At 35.5% G+C, this 19,069-nt stretch overlaps 1 protein-coding gene across 5 annotated transcripts in view; it reads left to right on the top strand.

Annotated features, from left to right (window-relative positions):
• The window catches only part of ZNF148 (zinc finger protein 148), a 146,107-nt gene that overhangs the window by 90,387 nt on the left and 36,651 nt on the right, over positions 1-19,069 (top strand). For all 5 annotated transcript variants that reach the window (XM_065942342.1, XM_065942341.1, XM_065942338.1 and 2 more), the window contains 2 exons: positions 6,284-6,407; positions 7,659-7,742. In XM_065942342.1, coding sequence (XP_065798414.1) covers positions 6,284-6,407; positions 7,659-7,742 — 208 coding nt within the window. The remainder of the gene's footprint in view (positions 1-6,283; positions 6,408-7,658; positions 7,743-19,069) is intronic.

Below are 19,069 nucleotides of genomic sequence, written 5' to 3'. Positions count from 1 at the left end.
TGAAAGAGGTTTTGCCTATTCTGAGTATATTGCATTTAAGAAGATGTTTTGGCAGTCTTTTTAGAGCATTCTTAGGACAGTGGAATTACTGGAAATAATACATGGCAGACAGGGCTGTGAGAATAACAAAAACAAGGATTTTTACATTGTCCTGACCTATTACATGTGACAGGAGAGAGAATGGTTGTTGTCCGTTTTTAACCCTGGCCTTGCAGTGTCCAGATGAGTGGTTTGTGTCTGAATTCTCAGAACTTTGAACTTGTGTTTAAAAATTCACACTTCAAAAAAAAAAAAAAATTTCACACTTCAGATTTTTCATTAAAGTAACTCTCCCCTTTTTGTATTAAGAGAAGGAAAAGCTTATCTCTTGCTTAGAAATCAGTGTTACTTGTTCTAAATTCCTTAAAAGCAACTATAAGTTTCTCAAATAATTGTAGTGTATTATGCTTAGAGGCTTCCCCAGTGGCTCGGCAATAAAGAATCTGCTGCACCGCAGGAACCACTGCAGGAGATGCAAGTTTGATCCCTGGGCCAGGAAGATCCCCTGGGGAAGGAAATGGCAATCCACGCCAGTATTCTTCCCTGGATAATCCCATGGACAGAGGAGCCTGGTGGGCTATAGTCCACGGGGTCGCAAGAGTTGGACATGACTTAGCGACCACAACAACAGTGCTTAGAGGACTCTACTCTCCACCAACACTTTTCACAAATCTTGAATTTTTGCCATTATGAATATTTTGAGTATGTGTCCCCTTTATATCATGTTAGATTGGGGATCTGCACAGGAAATATAGATGAAGTTATCTTGCAGACTTTCAGTAAAAATATTAGAGTTTATATATCCATATAGACTGGCTCCCTTCCAGGTAAGCTTTGTGGTGAGAAATACTGCAATATTATGTCATCTTTAGCTGCCATGAATTTTAAGCAATAATTGCTTTCTGATCCTTTATCATATGGCAAAGCTTAGTCATCTTAAGGTAGATTTGCTACTTGAAAATTGACAGAATATATTTGGCAGCATGTCTAAAGAAGAGGGTTATCTTGGTCAAGTAATTTAATACTGTCATGGAATAAGTTTTATGAAAGTGAATTTTCTACATAATAAAAACTTGTCCCCTTTAAATGTTTAGTTTTATTTCAACCACTTTGTTAGAAATGTTTAATATATTGTTTTCTTTTAAAACATAGTACATTTGAACATAATTCAGCTTTTAATGGTTTGGGGTTCATGTTGTAAATATTTAAAAAAAATCATATGTATCATAGTGAAACCCTCTGGGAGTGAAACCCTCTGGGAGGACTGAGATGTTACATCCCCCCCCCCCCCCCCCCCTCAAACACACACACTAAGAAATCCTAACTGCTAGATTTTAAGTTTTTGTGTTTTTTTTGACTGCTTATAAGTGCTTCATCCTCTCATGCCTTAATGACATACTGTTCATTTTTACATTACTAGATCTATGTGGCCACTTAACATCACCTTCCATCGACACTGTGACTGTGTGGATTAGGACTATAGAGAACCACAGTTATGAGAAATGTATGAAAAGCCTTAGTATACTTCATTCAGTCTCAGTGCATTCATGGCAGTGGTCTTGTGGCTCTGCGTTAGATCACCCATAGGGCTTTTCCAGTTATAAATAGTCAGGCCCCATCACCAGAGATTCTTATCCAGGGGGTTTCCATTAGTACTAAAAAGAGTCCAAGATAAATGTAATTTATACTTAAGTTTGAGAATCTCAAATCTTGATTTTGAAAGTTTCTGGATAAATGAGGTATTGCCACCTGACTTTGCTATTGACTTGTTTTGTGAATTAAGTGAGAATGTTTTCCACCACAGAAGGGTTTTATGAGGATTGTTGAATTAACATCGATAAACTCTAAGAATCCTTTCAGTAAAGATGTAGCCACACTGTCTTAACCCAGTATTATGTACATCTTTTAGGTCTTTTCAAACTCCTTAATAGTGCTAGAGTGGAGTGCTTTTTGGTTACCTACTTCTTATTCTGAAGTATATATCCTTTTCATTCTCTAAGCAGTTAATTTGAATGCCTGTTAATGTGCCAGGATCTATTATAGCATACTGAAGAAAGGAACAGGGTTCAATTCTTTAAAAAAAAAAAGAAAGAAAAATTCTAAAGTGAGGAAAATTTAATTGAAAGGCGAGAAATAGAAATACTAGCTATTTGTCAAACTCTCTTCTTCATGCTGACTTGATTGTCGAAGGAGTAGCTTTAAGGTAAATAACTGATTGTAAGACTAGGGATGGAAGTGTGAAATAATACTTAAGAGAAAAACTGGAAAAGTATACATATTTTATTTATTTATCTAATTTCCCTAGGGAATTTTGAATTCTGGGTATATAGTTTTTCCACAGAGCCAAACCCTAAACTTTAAAAATATTTGGATATAAATCTTTCTTTTTTAAAAAACCATACACATCTTTGCCTGATATTTAGGAAATACGAGAGAAAAAAACCTTTTCTAAAGCTCTCGGTCATTCTCCTGAACACCAGTTACATATACCATGCTTATGATATAGTGAATTTCATGTTTTTGCACTGGCAAAATCTTACCATTTAGAAATTAAATTTGGTAATAAGTAAAACCAAGTACTGAGAGACAGTAAAAATCAGGGAGAATGAAAGAAAGTAATGATGTGAAGATGGAATGTTAGTGATAACTAGGATGGTCAGAGATGTTGAGGGTAGGTATTGCTGTGGGCTACTTTGTTGTTTTGTTGGATGTCTTTGGGGTTGCACTGTTCTTCCATTTCTAGTTGGGTTTGGAGAGTAAAGGAAATTATAGATCTCATTTTCCAGTTGCAATAAAATGTGATAGGTGAGAAATTTATTCCTCCAAATTGTTGTTTTGCATTTTGGTGATTTAGAAATCAGTTGATTAAGAATGTATGGTAAAACCTATAATTATTAGTGTAAAATATATATACTTTAATATTTCCAGTGTAGAATGAGGGAAATCATGTCTGCCTTTTAAGAGAACAAAACTTTCTCACTGAGGGGTGTCAGGTTTTGGCTAATTGGTGGCAGTGACCCTTGAAGAGTCAAAAATCTCTGAATTGAATAGGCAGAGCTTAGTGCTTTGTTAGTTAAAAATTGGTATATTATTTAACATAGCCATTGCTATGTATGTTGATAGCTGGCAGGGAACAGATTTATCTCAGAACAAAAAATGTATTTGCTAATGGACTGTGAGATTAAGAAAGCAGATTGAGGAATTCATTTGGTACTGAAATATTTTACTGAAAATTTCGGTTTTAAACTTGTGAAACAGTTAAGAAAACAGTCAATATTTAGAGTCTTGTTTAGACTACTACCAATTTCTTTACTCTTGATAAAGCCCAATTGCTTGATCTTAACAATTACCATATTTCTCCAAAAGTCACAGTGACAGGAGTCAAGACAAACTATGTCTTGTCTTGCAGACCCTTTAGGGTTTAAACTTGGAGATTTCAAATGCTTCAGTTGTAATAGTGTTCATATGCTGAAGGAAAAAGAAAAGCGAAAATATTTTATGGTACTGTTAGCAAGTAAGACAGCTAATCTCTAAGGCAAATACACTTAACTGGTCGATCAGTTTTACTAAAAGATCTGGAAAGGGTGTGGACAGGAAAAGAAACCAAGTCTATACCAAGGAAGATAATTTTATCTGCGTTAATGAGCCATTTCTCTTCCACCAAGAAAGAGTGGTGTTCTTTACATACCCATTCTTTACACACCTTTTTCTATGATGCTGCTTAGTGAATTTGCAGAAACTTAGGAATAGAAGTGGTAAGCAGTGAGGATGTTTGGTATGGGTAGTTGGTTGCCATTATCAATAGGCACTGAGTCTCACTATGTACAGTTTGGGTATTGGGGTTATAGTGATGAATAAAACAGGCAAAATCTGTCGATTATACGTAAAAACAGATTACAAGTTGGAAGAGCCAGTGGTGCTCTTCTATGGCAAGATAATCTTCTTCTGTGTCTTTTATACAAAGACATGTGTTCCCCTGGCCTAAGAAAAGCAGAAAATAATATAAAATTCAATGTAAAATGTTCACCAATTTGATTATTTTTTGTCATCGAACTTATAAATATGCTAGATTGTTTTCAGTCTCCTTATTCACGAGTAAGTGTTTGCTCTTTCATCCATAAAATCCACCTTGAATTAAGGCTTGGAGTTCACAGTGAAAGGCAGTATTACCTCCAGTGAGTAAACAATGACCTAGAACTCCTTAACTTTTCATAAAAAGGCTTTGTACAGTCAAGGATTATATTCGTTTCACATTAAGTAACTTGGGCCAGATTTTTTCCTTACAGAGCCTTTCTGTGTAGTTGCTATGCCACAGAAAGCTATTGAGCTGCCATTTTTTTTGACACTTGAATCTTACTTGTTATTAACATATGAGAAAAAAATACCTGGTGCTATCCTGTTTTTATTCTGTTTTGTATAAAATGTTTAACATCTTTTTGTTACTGGTTTTATGTTAGAAATATTTTAAGTCATGTTTTAAAAGATTTTGTTTTTTTGTTTGTTTGTTTGTTTTACACAGTGTTAATTTGAATATTATTTTGTGACTTTGAGGGGTTGAAAAAATTTTACACTGACCAGAGATGAAACTTTCCGTTCTCACTGACTCTTCAGGAAGCTGTGACACCCACTTGCATTCTCCTGCCAAATGTTTCCCTCTGTGACTTTGGTTCATAGACTTTGAAGCATTGTTGACCACATTGGCAGTTTGCCTAGAATCCACATGCCCTGTATAATTAGCATAATAGTTACCATTGATTTACATACAGTGTAGTCTGAAATGTGTTCCTGCATTTAAACTGAAAAAAATTTTTTTTAAAAACTAAAGCCCTTTTTCCTTACCTAACCCTCTAAGTTTTGGGACAGGGGTCATAGCTGTGTATTTACAGGCCCTAATCAGTTTCCACAGGCCTTTGTATTTCTTAAGATGTCTGTTAGATTTCTGTATCCTGTGTGTGACACAGTTTCTTGGCTTCTACTCTCTACGTTCCCACCTCCACTACTGTTTCCTTCTTACTTGCCATATTCCTCCTGATCTTACCTCCTAGTTTTCTTTGCTTCTTATGTTCACATCATGTTTTGTCATCTTTCTTCTCTCCTCAGTAATGAAAAAAGGGATTATTTGTTATTTTTACTCTGCCACGTGGCTGGTGAGAGAGGCAGTTTAAATGTTGTGTGTTGAACAAATGGTGATTAAACTGGAAGACATGAACCCCAAAAGTGAACTTCTCTCTGGCACTGTTTAGACCTTGCCCAAGATACTGTCAGCTTCAGGAAGCACAGGCATTTGAGGTTGATGTCTTTGTCACCTCCCTTCCTTCCCCCATACCCTTCTAATTTATTAAGGAATATGCTTAACAATAGTTTGGTAGTCCTAGAATAACCTTAGAGGTCCTTAACAGAACCGTTTTGACTCCAAATCGTATTCTAGGTTGACTTAAAAACACTTTTCCTTTTTACTTCTCTAAGAAAAAAGAAAAAGGAAAATGTAATAGGTAAGCATTTGTATGGTTCAGAAAAATACTTTAAAGTATGTTTAGGGTAAAGTCTCTCTCCTACCATGTCTTCTGCCAAGTTTCTCAGCCATGACGACCAAATTTATATACATTTATGTACATCCTTCTCAAATAGCTTTTATGCATATGCAAACAAATATATATTGCTGTATGTATTATCTTATATTCAAACTTAACAAAATTATATACTAGATTCTAAACCCTGTTTTTTTTTTTTTAACTTAAGAGTAAATCCTGGAGCTCTTTCTATATAAGAATATAAAGAACTTTCTCTTTTTATTTCACAACCATGTAATATTAAGTTGTATTCATTTTTCATGATTTATTTAACCATTCCTATCTGATTAATATTTATACCATGTCTAGAACATAAGACTTGTACTGCATATGTGATATTTTAAAGTTGAAAATAAAACTATACTCATCCTAACAGAGAACACTTGGGGACTCTATTAGACATCAGCTTTGGAGAGGAGAGGACACAATGCTGAAATTTTACTTAACCAGCTTCCAAGGTTTTATTAGTAATTTTTACCCACTCTGAGTCACATTGTACTTTCTTCAAATAATGATAAAATTATTCCAGTAGCCCTCTCAAGATTATCTAGGGAAAAAATATTTCATAATCTCTGGTGACCACTGTTTGCATTAAAAGGCATTATCTTTTTTATAATTAGTATTACATTTTAAAAGTTTCTTTCTTTTGTTTTGCCTTTTTTTTTTTAAACCAGATCCTTACAATAAATGAGGATGGATCACTTGGTTTGAAAACCCCTAAATCTCACGTTTGTGAGCACTGCAATGCTGCCTTTAGAACGAACTATCACTTACAGAGACATGTCTTCATTCATACAGGTATTTCTTGAATTAAAGTGGGCTTATGGCCGTTAAAATTATTATCTTTGCTATTTTCATCTTCTTATAAATGTCATTCATTCCTAAGACTGTAGTTAACCTGGCATTTTAAATCAGAGTTTTCATAGGCCAGGATGTCACAAGGAAACCAAGAAAAACTTTAAATGAGGAAACAATTAGCATGGATGTTCAAAATTAATTAGCTTAGTTGAACACTTTATTTGGCTTAATGTATTCTTTTTAACCAGAGAAACAGTTAAAGAATGAACTATTAAAAGCCTGTCAACATTTATTTTTCTGTATAAGATGTCCAGATGGAATTTGAAATATGAATTTGGAATCAAATATAAAAAGTTAGACCATAAAGTTGTGGAGATCAGAGCAAAAGACTGATCACAGATCTTTGGGGAAATATTACTAGACATATGTGTTGAGTTAAAGGGTGGGGAAGGAGACAGAGTAATAAATAATAAGGTAGATTTGATGAACTGGTAAAATACACCCAGAAACCAAAAGAGGAGAGAATTCCAAGGAGGAATCAGTAACTGCACAACCTTCTGAGAGGAGAGAGCAAGAGCAAGAGAGAGAATTGAGAACAGATCATTAGAATAAATAGCAAGGAGATCACTAGTATTTTGTTTTTTTTTTTTTTTTACTAGTTTCTTTTAAGAAAGCAGAGTATAAGGGTTAAAGGACAAATGGGTGGTGAAGAATTTGAGACATAGGTTGGACTATGAAAGGAAAGGCTCCAACAGAGAGGGAATGTTTGAAGAGAAAGGATTGTGTTTTTTTTTAAGGGGATGTTTGGAAAGTTTTGAAGGTTCTAGAGAAAAAAGTGAAAAGGCATAAAGTGGTGGTTAGCAAGGGAGAGCAAGGTAGGTGGATCTTCCTCCACAAAAAAAGCAAAGCTGTTTAAGACACTTGGTAACCTGTGGAGGCCTTTTAGCATCATGAGTTTTAAATTCTATTGTAAATTGTTTTATTTATTTACTTTCTTTTTCCTTGAAGGATATAGATAATATTCAGTCTCATTTTTGTGTGGTTGTGAGAATGTGGAGTTTTGAATCTTGGGGGGGGGGGTGGAAATTGAGAGGAAATAAAATTCTGTTAATGAATAGTATAAAACCTTTGTATGCATAATTTGCAATTTTTCAGAATTTGGGCTTCTAAGAGTTCTCTTTCCTCAGAAATAGTTGACTCTAAACTGTGTTTTATACAGTAACTAATTTGTGGATGTGAAATTATTTTAAGGTGAAAAACCATTTCAATGTAGTCAATGTGACATGCGTTTCATACAGAAGTACCTGCTACAGAGACATGAGAAGATTCATACTGGTGAGTGTTGCCACCCTTACTAGGGTCGTTAAAATTACCATTTCAAATATAGGGAAGAATTTTTAATAAGTAGCAACAACTTGTTGCCTCTTTGGTAATTTTGTTTAAGAGTATTTATCACAGCTCATCTTTTTTTCTTTCTTCAATAAATCAGTGTTAACTGTTAAGACTTGACTTACTGTTGTAGCCTAACAAATTACTTTGAAGTAAAGTTTCATAACTTAAGATATGTTTAAAGTGACAAAGGGAAGGAAGGAAGGAAGTTTTTGTGAAGTAGTTATTTCCTTAGATGTTTAACAGGTTTAGAGTAGGTAAAATTATCATTTGCGATAATTAGGGGGGAGGAAGCAAAATGCCTGAATCTTAAATAGCGATAACACTCCCCCCCACCCCTATTTCATGTATATAGCTTACTATATCAAGAGAGTTATAACCTTATAAATTGGAAACTTCCAATTTTTCATTCAAGTTGTTAAGGATTTAGAAACAGATATTTTGGAAGATTACTATAAAAGAACCCATACCTTTAAAAGTTGAGCCTCATTTTAGAGCAAATGTTTATTTGCATTTATTCTTTTTTTTTTTAAGCAAATGTAAAGCCAAATTTTATATGTGACCTTAATTTAGTCACTTGTGAGCTTTTGACATCTGTAAGCACGATGAAAAGTGTTTCTTTATAATTTATTTCCAGCATTTTGCCTTTTTGTGATGGAGTGAAAGAGTTGGTAAATTTATATAACTTTGGTTCTTCGTTTAAGTAGAATTGAAAAATGATAGTGATAATATTTAAATGTTGAAAATACTAAAGTTCCTCATATACCTCTGTATGAAGTAATCAAGCAGCTACCCTCCCAGTGTTGTTATTTAGATGTGTTCTCGTGGTACCTGCAGTCCCTGTGAAAGAGAATCCTTGGACAGTTTATCATATAGAAGCAGCAAGCTTTTCTGCCTAGTAACTTTCCTTAACTTTATTTGCCCCTAACAAATATGAATGTGGCTGGTTCCCTGTGCAGCACATTTTTATGCTTTGATGTTCTACTTTTCAAAGATCATTATGCACACCACTCATTTCAGTTTCTTAAGTAAACATTATTCACCATTTCCAGTTGGAAGGAAGTATACAAGGCACTTGGGAGGAAGAACAGCTTTATTGATTCTGTGTGTGTGTGCGTGTGACTTATATGGCTAAATTAAAATTTTATACAATAATAAAACCCAATCAGATAGTGATAAATGAAACAGTTAAATATTTTTATATGTTTTTAATGCCTGTTAGATTTTAATGATTTAATGATTCATTCAACAGACATTTATTGAGCTGGCAGTGTTTTTCAGATACTAGAAATAGTGAATAATAAAAGGTAGCTTCCGTGGAGTTTGCATTCTTTTTTTAATTTTCAGTAGAGTATAGTTGATTTACCATTTTGTGTTAGTTTCAAAGTGTACAGCAAAGTGAATCAGCTATGCATATACATACATCCATTGTTGTTTTAGATTCTTTTCCCATTATAGGCTATTACCAAGTATTGAGTAGAGTTCCCTGTGCTATACAGTAGATTGTCATTAGCTATGTATTTTACATATAGTAGTATGTTTATGTCATTACCAGTCTCCCAATTTATCCCTGCCCTCCCTTATCCCCTGTTAGCCATAAGACTGTTTTCTACATCTGTGATTCCTATTTTGTAAATAAGTTCATTATGATATTTGTCTTTTTATCTGGCTTCACTCAATGTGATGATCTCTAGGCCTACTCATGTTGCTGCAAATGACATTATTTTGTTCTTTTTTATGGGTCAGTAATATCCCATTGTCTATATGTGCCATCTTTATCCATTCTTCTGTTGGTGGACATTTAGTATTGCTTCCATGTTCCGACTATTGTAAATAGTGCTGCAGTGAACATTGGCTTGCGTGTATATTTTCAAATTATGGCTTTTTTCTAGTTTTGGTTTATAAAAACTAAAATAAAGTATTATGATTTTTCTCTAGGGGTGGGATTGTTGGGTCATATGGTAGTTCTGTCTTTAAAGGAATCTCCATACTGTTGTCCATAGTGGCTATACCCATTTACATTCCCACCAGCAGTGTAAGAGGGTTCTCTTTTTTCTCCATACCCTCTCCAGCATTTATTGTTTGTAAAATATTTGATGGTGGCCATTTTGACGAGTGTGAGGCAATACCTCATTGTAATTTTGATTTGCGTTTCTCTGATAGCAATGTTGGAGTTTACAGTCTAATGTGAGAGACATATATGTAAAGCCCACTGTAGTAAGTGTTGTAGAGTTTTGTACAAAATGCTGTTGTACCCTGAAGAAGAGCCAGATATGCTGCTTTTGAAGACTACGTAGTGAAGGCAATAAAGAAAAACTGGGAGGCTCAGTTGAGAGAATGTGTTTGAGTTTGAAAAAAAGATTTTCAAAACATTACTTACCCTTATTGCACCCTATTATTTTCTATTCTGTTCTAGTAGCAAGTTCTTTTTTACAGTGCTGGTCACAATTTAGTGATACCAGTTTGGAAAAATAATGGTGCTGAGTCATGGGCTATCTTGAATTTCAACAGGTTATGTTGGTTAGTTCATGTTGAGAATTTACTAAGACTAGATGCTGGGCTAAATGTTTGTTAAATGTCTCACTTAGTCTTCATACTAATCTTGAAAGGGAGGCGCTATTATTACCATTCCCTTTTTTTTAGATGAAGAAGCAGTAGGATGCGCACAGAAGTTAAGAAGCTTTCCTAAATTTATATAGTCTAGTGTATATATATGGTGGAGCCAAGATTCCAGCTCAGGTTTCTGCAACTCCAGAGCACACATGTGAAATCACTAACTGTGAAGAATGACCAGAAGCAGAATAATGTTGTTTGGCCTTTGGGAATTTTTCTTGCTCTACCACTAAGCCAGTTATGGCTTAGCCTTCCTGTGGGTTTAGTAACACCTAAAAGGGGTGGAAGCAAAGGCCGGAGTTCTCAAGGTATAAAAAAGAAGTGAAGTTGCTCAGTCATGTCCAACTCTTTGTGACCCCGTGGACTGTAGCCTACCAGGCTCCCTCCGTCCATGGAATTTTCTAGGCAAGAGTACTGGAGTGGGTTGCCATTTCCTTCTCCAGAGAATTTTCCCGACCCAGGGATCGAACCCTGGTCTCCCACATTGCAGGCAGACACTTTACCATCTGAGCCACCTGGGAAGCATTCCAAGGTACAGAGATGACAGGGAATAGAGTGGAACCAGTCAAACCAGTAACTATGATTCTTTAACAGAGAAGTTTCTTTTGAAGAGAAATGCAGTTTTGCTTCATTATCACCACCCCTAACCCCCCAAGTAGAAATGATGTAAAGGAAATAAATTTTCCTTTATTTCATTGTTCTTGATTCTTTTTGTGTACACTGTTCCTGAAGATAGTAAGATATTTTTGTCCTGTTACCAGGTTACTTATAAGCTGTACTGAGCTGGAAATATATGTATAAAACAGCATAGATATTCTCCATCATTTATATTTTGTTCTTAGAGTTCTTTATTTCATATTTTAAAGGACTTTTATTTTTGGAGGGGATTGTGCCTAAAGTTTGCCAATGTCAAGACTTTCTCTGTAGGTCTTTATGTAGAAGAATGCACTGAAATAGCTAGCAGTAAAAAAGCTTTTGCATATATTGTTTATCTATTTTTAAATTGTCAAGAAAGTAATGTCACCTATCTGCTGAACCTTAAACAACGTTGTGTGGTGAGAAGAACTACCAGTTCTTACAGGCTTTGTTTTCCTTATAGCCTCCCTCGTCCTTTTGGATCTCTTTATACTGTCACCTCCAGTCTCCCAGCCCCTGAGCCTATGTCTGTTCCATTTGCAAGATGGTTAAAAATCATTACCTGCTTGGCTGCTCTTGTTACCAATTAAGAAATCTTCTGTGGCTTTTAAAACCCAGAAACCTAGCTTGATTTGGTTTTCAAACTGAAAAAATTTAAACTCAGCCTGGACAGGTTATTATTACTTGATTGTTTGCTAATTCGAACTGGCCTATGAAATACCATTTTAGTGTAGATTACCAACGATGGTCCCTGAACATTTGATAAAAGCCTTGTTCTTTTAGCCTAAGGCACTGAAACTGTCAAAAGTCTGATATCCTTGGCACTGCTAATTTTGGCAGTTACAGGAGATTTATATCTTTTGGAAGTGTATTACAGATTTTGTGGATATGGGAGATTAGGTGAGGATTTGAAGCCAGGGTTGAAAGTTGAAGATAATAATCCTAATGATTGTTTTGGTTAGGGTCAGAATTACTGGTAAGGTATACACCAAAGGTAAACATTCATCACTGGGGGATTTACCTTGTGATCAGGTGAGTGTATCTAAGGTGCTTTTTCCTTTGCATTTTCTAATGCATGTGTTCTTTCTCTCATCACTTTGTCACCATTGTAGTCTAAGGAAATTCCATCTTATTGCCATGAGTAGGGTCTGGGGGTTTGAGGAATAAACAGCTGTTAATTTTATATTAATTTTCTGAATTCCTTCAAGTAGTAAGCCACAGAATACTTACTCTAATATTCTGATTATTATAGCAGATTATGGCTATTTTCTATAGTTGTGGCAATTTTCATAATGCTTTTTATTTTATTAGTAAAAATGTTATAAAATAATGTCTATGTTTGGGTAAGTTTTTATAAAGTGATTTTCTTCCCAAAATAAAAGGGATTTTGAAAATAAACCAAATCATTTAGAATTATACATATTTATTAGGTTTCTTTTCTCACAAAATTTTTTTAAGGCTTTAGATCTTGAATGTATGCAGTTCTATAGATACAAATGTAGCAAGAAACACTGGAAAATCAGTCTTCTAAGTTGGCATTCTTAATATCTGAAAACATGCATTGATCTTCTTTTCCTCTTGACTATGACTTTTATTCACAACCATGTTAAATAGCTGAATGACAATATTATTATTATTACTATTTTTAAAACCAGTTGGGCTAGTGAGGTGGAGTCAGAGAGCATGTTGATTCACCCTTGACTAAGTTTGTTCAACACTTTGTATTTCCTTCAGTATGGTTCAACTGTTGACAAAAATTAATTTACCTCTCATTATTTTGAAGCCTTAACTTAGTGTTTATTAGCATAATAGAGAAGTTTATGAAAAGAAAATGTTACAGACCTAGTTAAACTCGTTATTTGTGGCAATGAAGGAACTGAATACTGTTTGGGATACTGAAAAGATTGCGTACAATATGAGCTCCTGGCATTGTGATTGCTGAAGCCAGACAGCACTGGTGCAAACATAGCTTGCCAAGAAAGATTAAGCAGGGAAGTGCAGCTTGCTGTTACTGACATTCGCTGGTCTAACAAAGTTTTCAGAAGCCAGGTTTTTTTTTCTTTGCAAAACTGTTAATAATTCATGCTAAATGATATGATAATATAAAACTTAAAAGTTTCAAGACTGTTTAACAAAATATCTCAGAATATGAAAAAAATCATATGCACATATGCATATATGTATAAAAACTATACCATAAGTTTTTAAAAGTATTTTGTTTGGGGGGATAGGAGAAGTTATCCAGAAAGTTAACTCCATTTAAAATACCTTAGAACTGAAATATAAAGAATCAGAGGATTTATAATGAAAGTTGCATCATTTTCAGTTAATTATATGCATTTTGTGTGTGTGAGTGTTCTTCCCCTCAAATCCATATAAAATATTCTTTGTCAGTTTATAGTGTCTGTAGTTAAAAGAAAATGCTTACCGTTTGTTTTGACAAGTTTCTAGTTTAACAAATTGGGAATCTCTTGAAGTAGTCTCATTCTTATTTATGTGTAATTATTGAATGGATGAACATGTGAATCACATGACTCACAATTTGACATATGCTATGCAAATAGTACCCGCCTGCCAATTCAGGAGATGTAAGAGAGGCAGGTTTGATCCCAGGGTCAGGAAGATCCCCTGGAGGAGGGCATAGCAACCCACTCCAGAATTCTTGCCTGGAGAATCCCATGGACGTGGAAGCCTGGGGTCGCACAGAGTCAGACAGGACTGAAGCAACTTAGCACACATGCTTGCAAATAGTAGAGACAACGTGTCCTTTAGGAGTTCAGTTGAAATAGACCAATGAGGATTTAGATTGGTGGCCCTGTGAGTTGGATTTAGTTCATGTGTTATATGTGAGTCAAGTGTTATCACAGGAACTATGAAGCAGAGCATGATGGTAGCTAGGACTGGGGGGAAAAAATCTGGGATGTACTGAAGTTGGGAATCTTTGGGGAAGGATAGGTAGACAGATACACAGATAATTTGGAAACACAGAACAGCAAGTTAGAAATCACACAGACAAGAAGCCACTAGGATCATTGCAGATGCTGGATAACAGGAGAAGCAGTGTGTCAGATTTACTAGTTTAAAAGAACCAGGAGAAGGATGTGCTTTAAGATAGTTAAAAAGCTAGAAATTCCTAAAAGTCACTATTATCATAAACCTAATAATACTGTCAGATTTATTGAGTACCTATTTTATGCCAAACACTGTATTAAACTGTACATAAATTATCTCACTTTATCATCAGAGCAGTTCTGTGAAGAGGGTACTGTTCCTTTTTTTTTAAACAAGTAAGGAAATATAGGTTAAGATGATTAAGAAATCTGCCCCAGTGTATACATAGTTCAGTTAATGACATAGTTCAGTCTTCAGAGTTCTTGTTCTTAACTGCTATGCTATTGAAAGAGTAAATCAAGCACCAGGAAGATTTTTAGTTCACAAAAACTTTGGTTTCAAACATGGAGGTTTTTATTGTTCAGCAAGGAGAAGAGCCATTCCTGGGCCTGGCCTTATGGCTTGCAGCAAGGCAGTTGGGTATATCTGAATGAGAAAAGTCTATGGATGTAGGCGTAAGAACAAAGGCAAGATGAATAACATTTAAAGGGCCACTCTGAGTAGAGCAGAGAGGGTTAGACTAGAAAGCGTGATTTTAGAATTATGTTGTTAAGCCTGGATGCCAAGCAAAGGGGTGTCAAATTTATCCTGTAAGCATTATAAAAAAGCAGTGCATTTAACTGCCATGTTGGAGGAACCGTTATTGTTTTATGAAGAAAACTAGAAATTTGACAAGTGTGTTACTTTTTTGTTAATTATGTATAACTAATATGAGAAATTATAGCTTAGATAATTGCACATTTATTAATCAGGTTTACTTTTAGTATTAAAAAATCAATTTAAACAAAGAAGAACATTGTTAAACTTCATGAAATATAATATTACTTCAATTTTCACCAAGTTTATGAGAAGTAGGCAAAATTTGGAGACCACTGAGTATTACTGCAAAACAAAGAAAATTAATTTTGCTGGGCTTTAGAGCCTCTTTTTCTTTGAGCAGTTTAGGATGAGCTAATTTTTAGAAAAAGGGCTGAGAAAGGACTCCCAAAATTTAACTTCACACCTAGAACTTTCTAATCCCCCCCCCCATTTATTTTTATTAGTTGGAGGCTAATTACTTTACATTATTGTAGTGGTTTTTGTCATACATTGACGTGAATTAGCCATGGATTTACACGTATTCCCCATCCCGATCCCCCCTCCCACCTCTCTCTCTACCCAATCCCTCTGGGTCTTCCCAGTGCACCAGGTCCGAGCACTTGTCTCATGCATCCAACCTGGGCTGGTGATCTGTTTCACCCTAGATAATAATTTTTTAAATGTTACTTCTGACAGCAGTTTCTCATTTTTGATGTTTTGCTTTTTCTTTTTTAACCATTTTCAATATGGTTAGTCTAGAACAAGATAAGTCTCTCTACTCTTTCTCTTGTTGATTTGCCTTTACTTAATATGACTTTTTCTCTGCCTCCTCCCTGTTCTTCAAATTATTTTGCATTCTGCAGAAGATGAAGCTTTAAGACAGTTGAGTCTGGATCCGATGTTTTACAAATACTTTGACATCGTATTCTTTTGGAAGAATACTTAATTACTTCCTTTAAGTCAAACACCTGAAGACCTTCAGGATTCTCCAGTTTTGAAGTTGCCTTTTGGACAACTGCTTACTGTTCCAGAACCCGGTTGGGTAGATGTTAGATGACTACATTCATGACTTTCAAACCTTGAATTTATTAAGTTTCAGATGTCTGGATAGGCTGACAACACATTAAAAAAATTTGTTGATAAAGTTTTTTGTTTCACTGACTGACTTTGAATGACACTTAGGCTTAGAATTCATATATTTTAGTATTATATTTTTTATTTGGGTCTTTTGGTGAGAGTGACTGACAAAATGTAATATTTGATACGGACTCAGTCATGGCAAAGAAATTGGGCTTAAAATATTTAGGGCAATCTAAATTTGCTTATCAAGGTCATTCATTTTTAATTTTTCTGGATACTTTTAAGATCTTCAGTTGTTGATCTGAAGAGTCTCTATTTTTTAAAAATATGCCTGAAGTGTCATCATTTTCAGCCCCCATCTGAACTTTATGAAAGTGTCTTGATAGTTTTTGAAAGCAGCTACAATAATAATAATAGCTTCTGCATGTTTTGTGATTTGTTTTGCTCTTCTATAGATCTTTTAGGGAGATGATGCTGTTATGAAAAATGGAGTCATAGGACTGACATACTAATGTAGTACTAGATAGTTACTTACTGATATATCCAGCTCCTCCCAGGGCTGCCTTTCTGCTGTTTGCTTTATTAGTTGTTGACAGAAGTACTTCTTTCTCTTTGTTTCCTGCTTGGCTACATTAAGAGGCTGATAGACAAATTAAGCTTATTGATGCCCCTCCCCCCACCTGTCCTGCTATATTTTCATCCGTCTAAAAATTCTTTTACAAGGCCTAATTGATTCTTCTTTACCTACATTTCATTAACTATTTTGACTTTTACTTTCTAAATATATTTAAAGAATGCTTTCAGTGTGCTTTTTTAATTATTCTAGAAAATGTATTCAGTCAGCTCTTAATTATCTTAGGGAATTGATCAGATTGTACATTATTTACTTAAAAATTAAAAAGAAATGCAGCTGTGAAAAAATTATTATCAGCACAAAAAGAGCGACATATTTATTGCTCTTGTTTGAATGACAGGTGTTCTATATAGGCTTGTTGTGCTTATATAATTTAGATACTCTATTCATCCTCAAAAATCAGTTGGATATATTCTTGCCTACTTCATCTAGCTTTTAGTTCTTTATAGTTGGATAGAGGAGAGGGACATGAAGTCTGATCAGCTGAAACTCGAGGGTCTTAAGGTCTAACTTTATTCCTATAGAAATATCCCTGTTCTTAAGGTGCTTTATTTTTTATATGAGAATTGGGGAGAAAGGACAATGGACTCATGGAACCTGGAACTGAAAGGTACTTTAAAATGTTAGGCTTCAGTGACAAATGCAAGAGTTTTCCTTATGTCAAAGCCATGGACATAAATATTAGGGACTGGCCAGGAGACACTTGAGGGGCTGCTGTTAATGGGATGAAAAGCTAAGAAAGGGTGGAGAAGAGAATGATTGTTGTGGGGAGTGGTGGTGACCACCTACCGAAAGTATTGTTTGATGCTCTGCTTAATCACTGAGAGTTCTAGATTATTATTGAGTGGGAGAATTTGCTCAGTGGCTCAGTAATGTTACCTAGACTTTTTTTGATATTAAAAAGAAAAAGATTGCCTCCAAGAAATAGACAATAGCAAAAACTCTTTTAGCAGAATAATATCTTTCGGGGTCATTTCTCCCCTTGTATTTCATGTGGTATTTTCTGTTTCTAAGCTATTGCATTTGTATTATGTTTTGGATGACAGTTCTTGAGCTGTAAATAAGTCCCTGAATATTTTGTATAAAGTTTGCATTAAATTATTAACTGTGATGAGTTGAGAGTTGAAACTATTGCTCTCTAACAGTCCTGATTTATTTGCTTAGCAGTGTTTTGTTGTTGTTATTATTCAGTTGCTCAGTCATCTCCGACTCTGTGACCCCTAGGACTGCAGCACGCCAGGCTTCCCTGTCCTTCACCATCTCCCGAAGCTCGTTCAGGTTCATGTCTATCGAGTTGGTGATGCCATCCTACCATCTCATCCTCTGTCGTCCCCTTCTCCTCCTGCCTTCGATCTTGCCCAGCATAAGGGTCTTTTCCAATGAGTCAGTTCTTCACATCAGGTGGCCAAAGTATTGGAGCTTCAGCATCAGTCCTTCCAATGAATAGTCAGGACTGATTTCCTTTAGGATGGACTGGTTGGATCTTGCAGTCCGAGGGACTTTCAAGAGTCTTCTGCAATACCACAGTTCAAAAGCATCAATTCTTCAGCACTCCACCTTCTTTATGGTTAACTCTCATATCCATACATGACTACTGGAAACACCATAGTTTTGACTGTACAGACCTTTGTTGACAAAGTAATGTCTCTGCTTTTTTAATGTTCTCTCTGGGTTTGTCATAGCTTTTCTTGCAGGGAGCAAGCATCTTTTAATTTCTTGGCTGCAGTCTCGATCTGCAGTGATTTTGGAGCCCAAAAAATAAAGTCTGTTGGTTTCCATTGTTTCCCCATCTGTTTGCCATGAAGTGATGGGACCGGATGCTATGATCTTTGTTTTTTGACTGTTAAGTTTTAAGCCAATTCTTTCACTCTCCTCTTTCACTTTCATTAAGAGGCTCTTTAGTTCCTCTCTGCTTTCTGTAGTAAGGGTACTGTCATCTCTATATATCAGGTTATTGATGTTTCTCCCGGATGTCTTGATTCCAGCTTGTGCTTCATCCAGCCCAGTGTTTCTCATGATGTACTCTGCAATTAAATAAACTAGGTGACAATATGCAGGCTTGATGTACTCCTTTCCCAGTTTGGAACCAGTCTGTTGTTCCATATCCAGTTCTAACTGTTGCTTCTTGACTTCCATACAGGTTTCTCAGGAGGCAGGTAAGGTGGTCTGGTATTCTCATCTCTTTCAGGTTTCTCAGGAGGCAGGTAAGGTTGTCTGGTATTCTCATCTCTTTAAGAATTTTCCACAGTTTGTTGTGATCCACACAGTCAAAGTCTTTAGTGTAGTCAATAAAGCAGAAGTAGATGTTTTTCTAAAATTCTTTTGCTTTTTGTATGATCCATTAGATGTTGGCCATTTGATCTCTAGCTCCTCTGCCTTTTCTAAATCCAGCTTGAATTTCTGGACGTTCATGTACTGTTGAAACCTAACTTGGACAATTTGGAGTGTTATTTTGCTAGCATGTGAAATGAGTGCAATTGTGCAATAGTTTGCCGAGAAGGCAATGGCACCCCACTCCAGTACTCTTACCTGGAGAATCCCAGGGACAGTGGAGCCTGGTGGGCTGCTGTCTGTGGGGTCACACAGAGTTGGATACGACTGAAGCAACTTAGCAGCAGCA

This window comes from Muntiacus reevesi, chromosome 8, assembly GCF_963930625.1.
Source record: "Muntiacus reevesi chromosome 8, mMunRee1.1, whole genome shotgun sequence".
Classification (NCBI taxonomy): Eukaryota; Metazoa; Chordata; class Mammalia; order Artiodactyla; family Cervidae; genus Muntiacus; species Muntiacus reevesi.
Note: the sequence above shows the minus strand (reverse complement) of the source record. Positions and strands in the feature narration are given on the sequence as shown.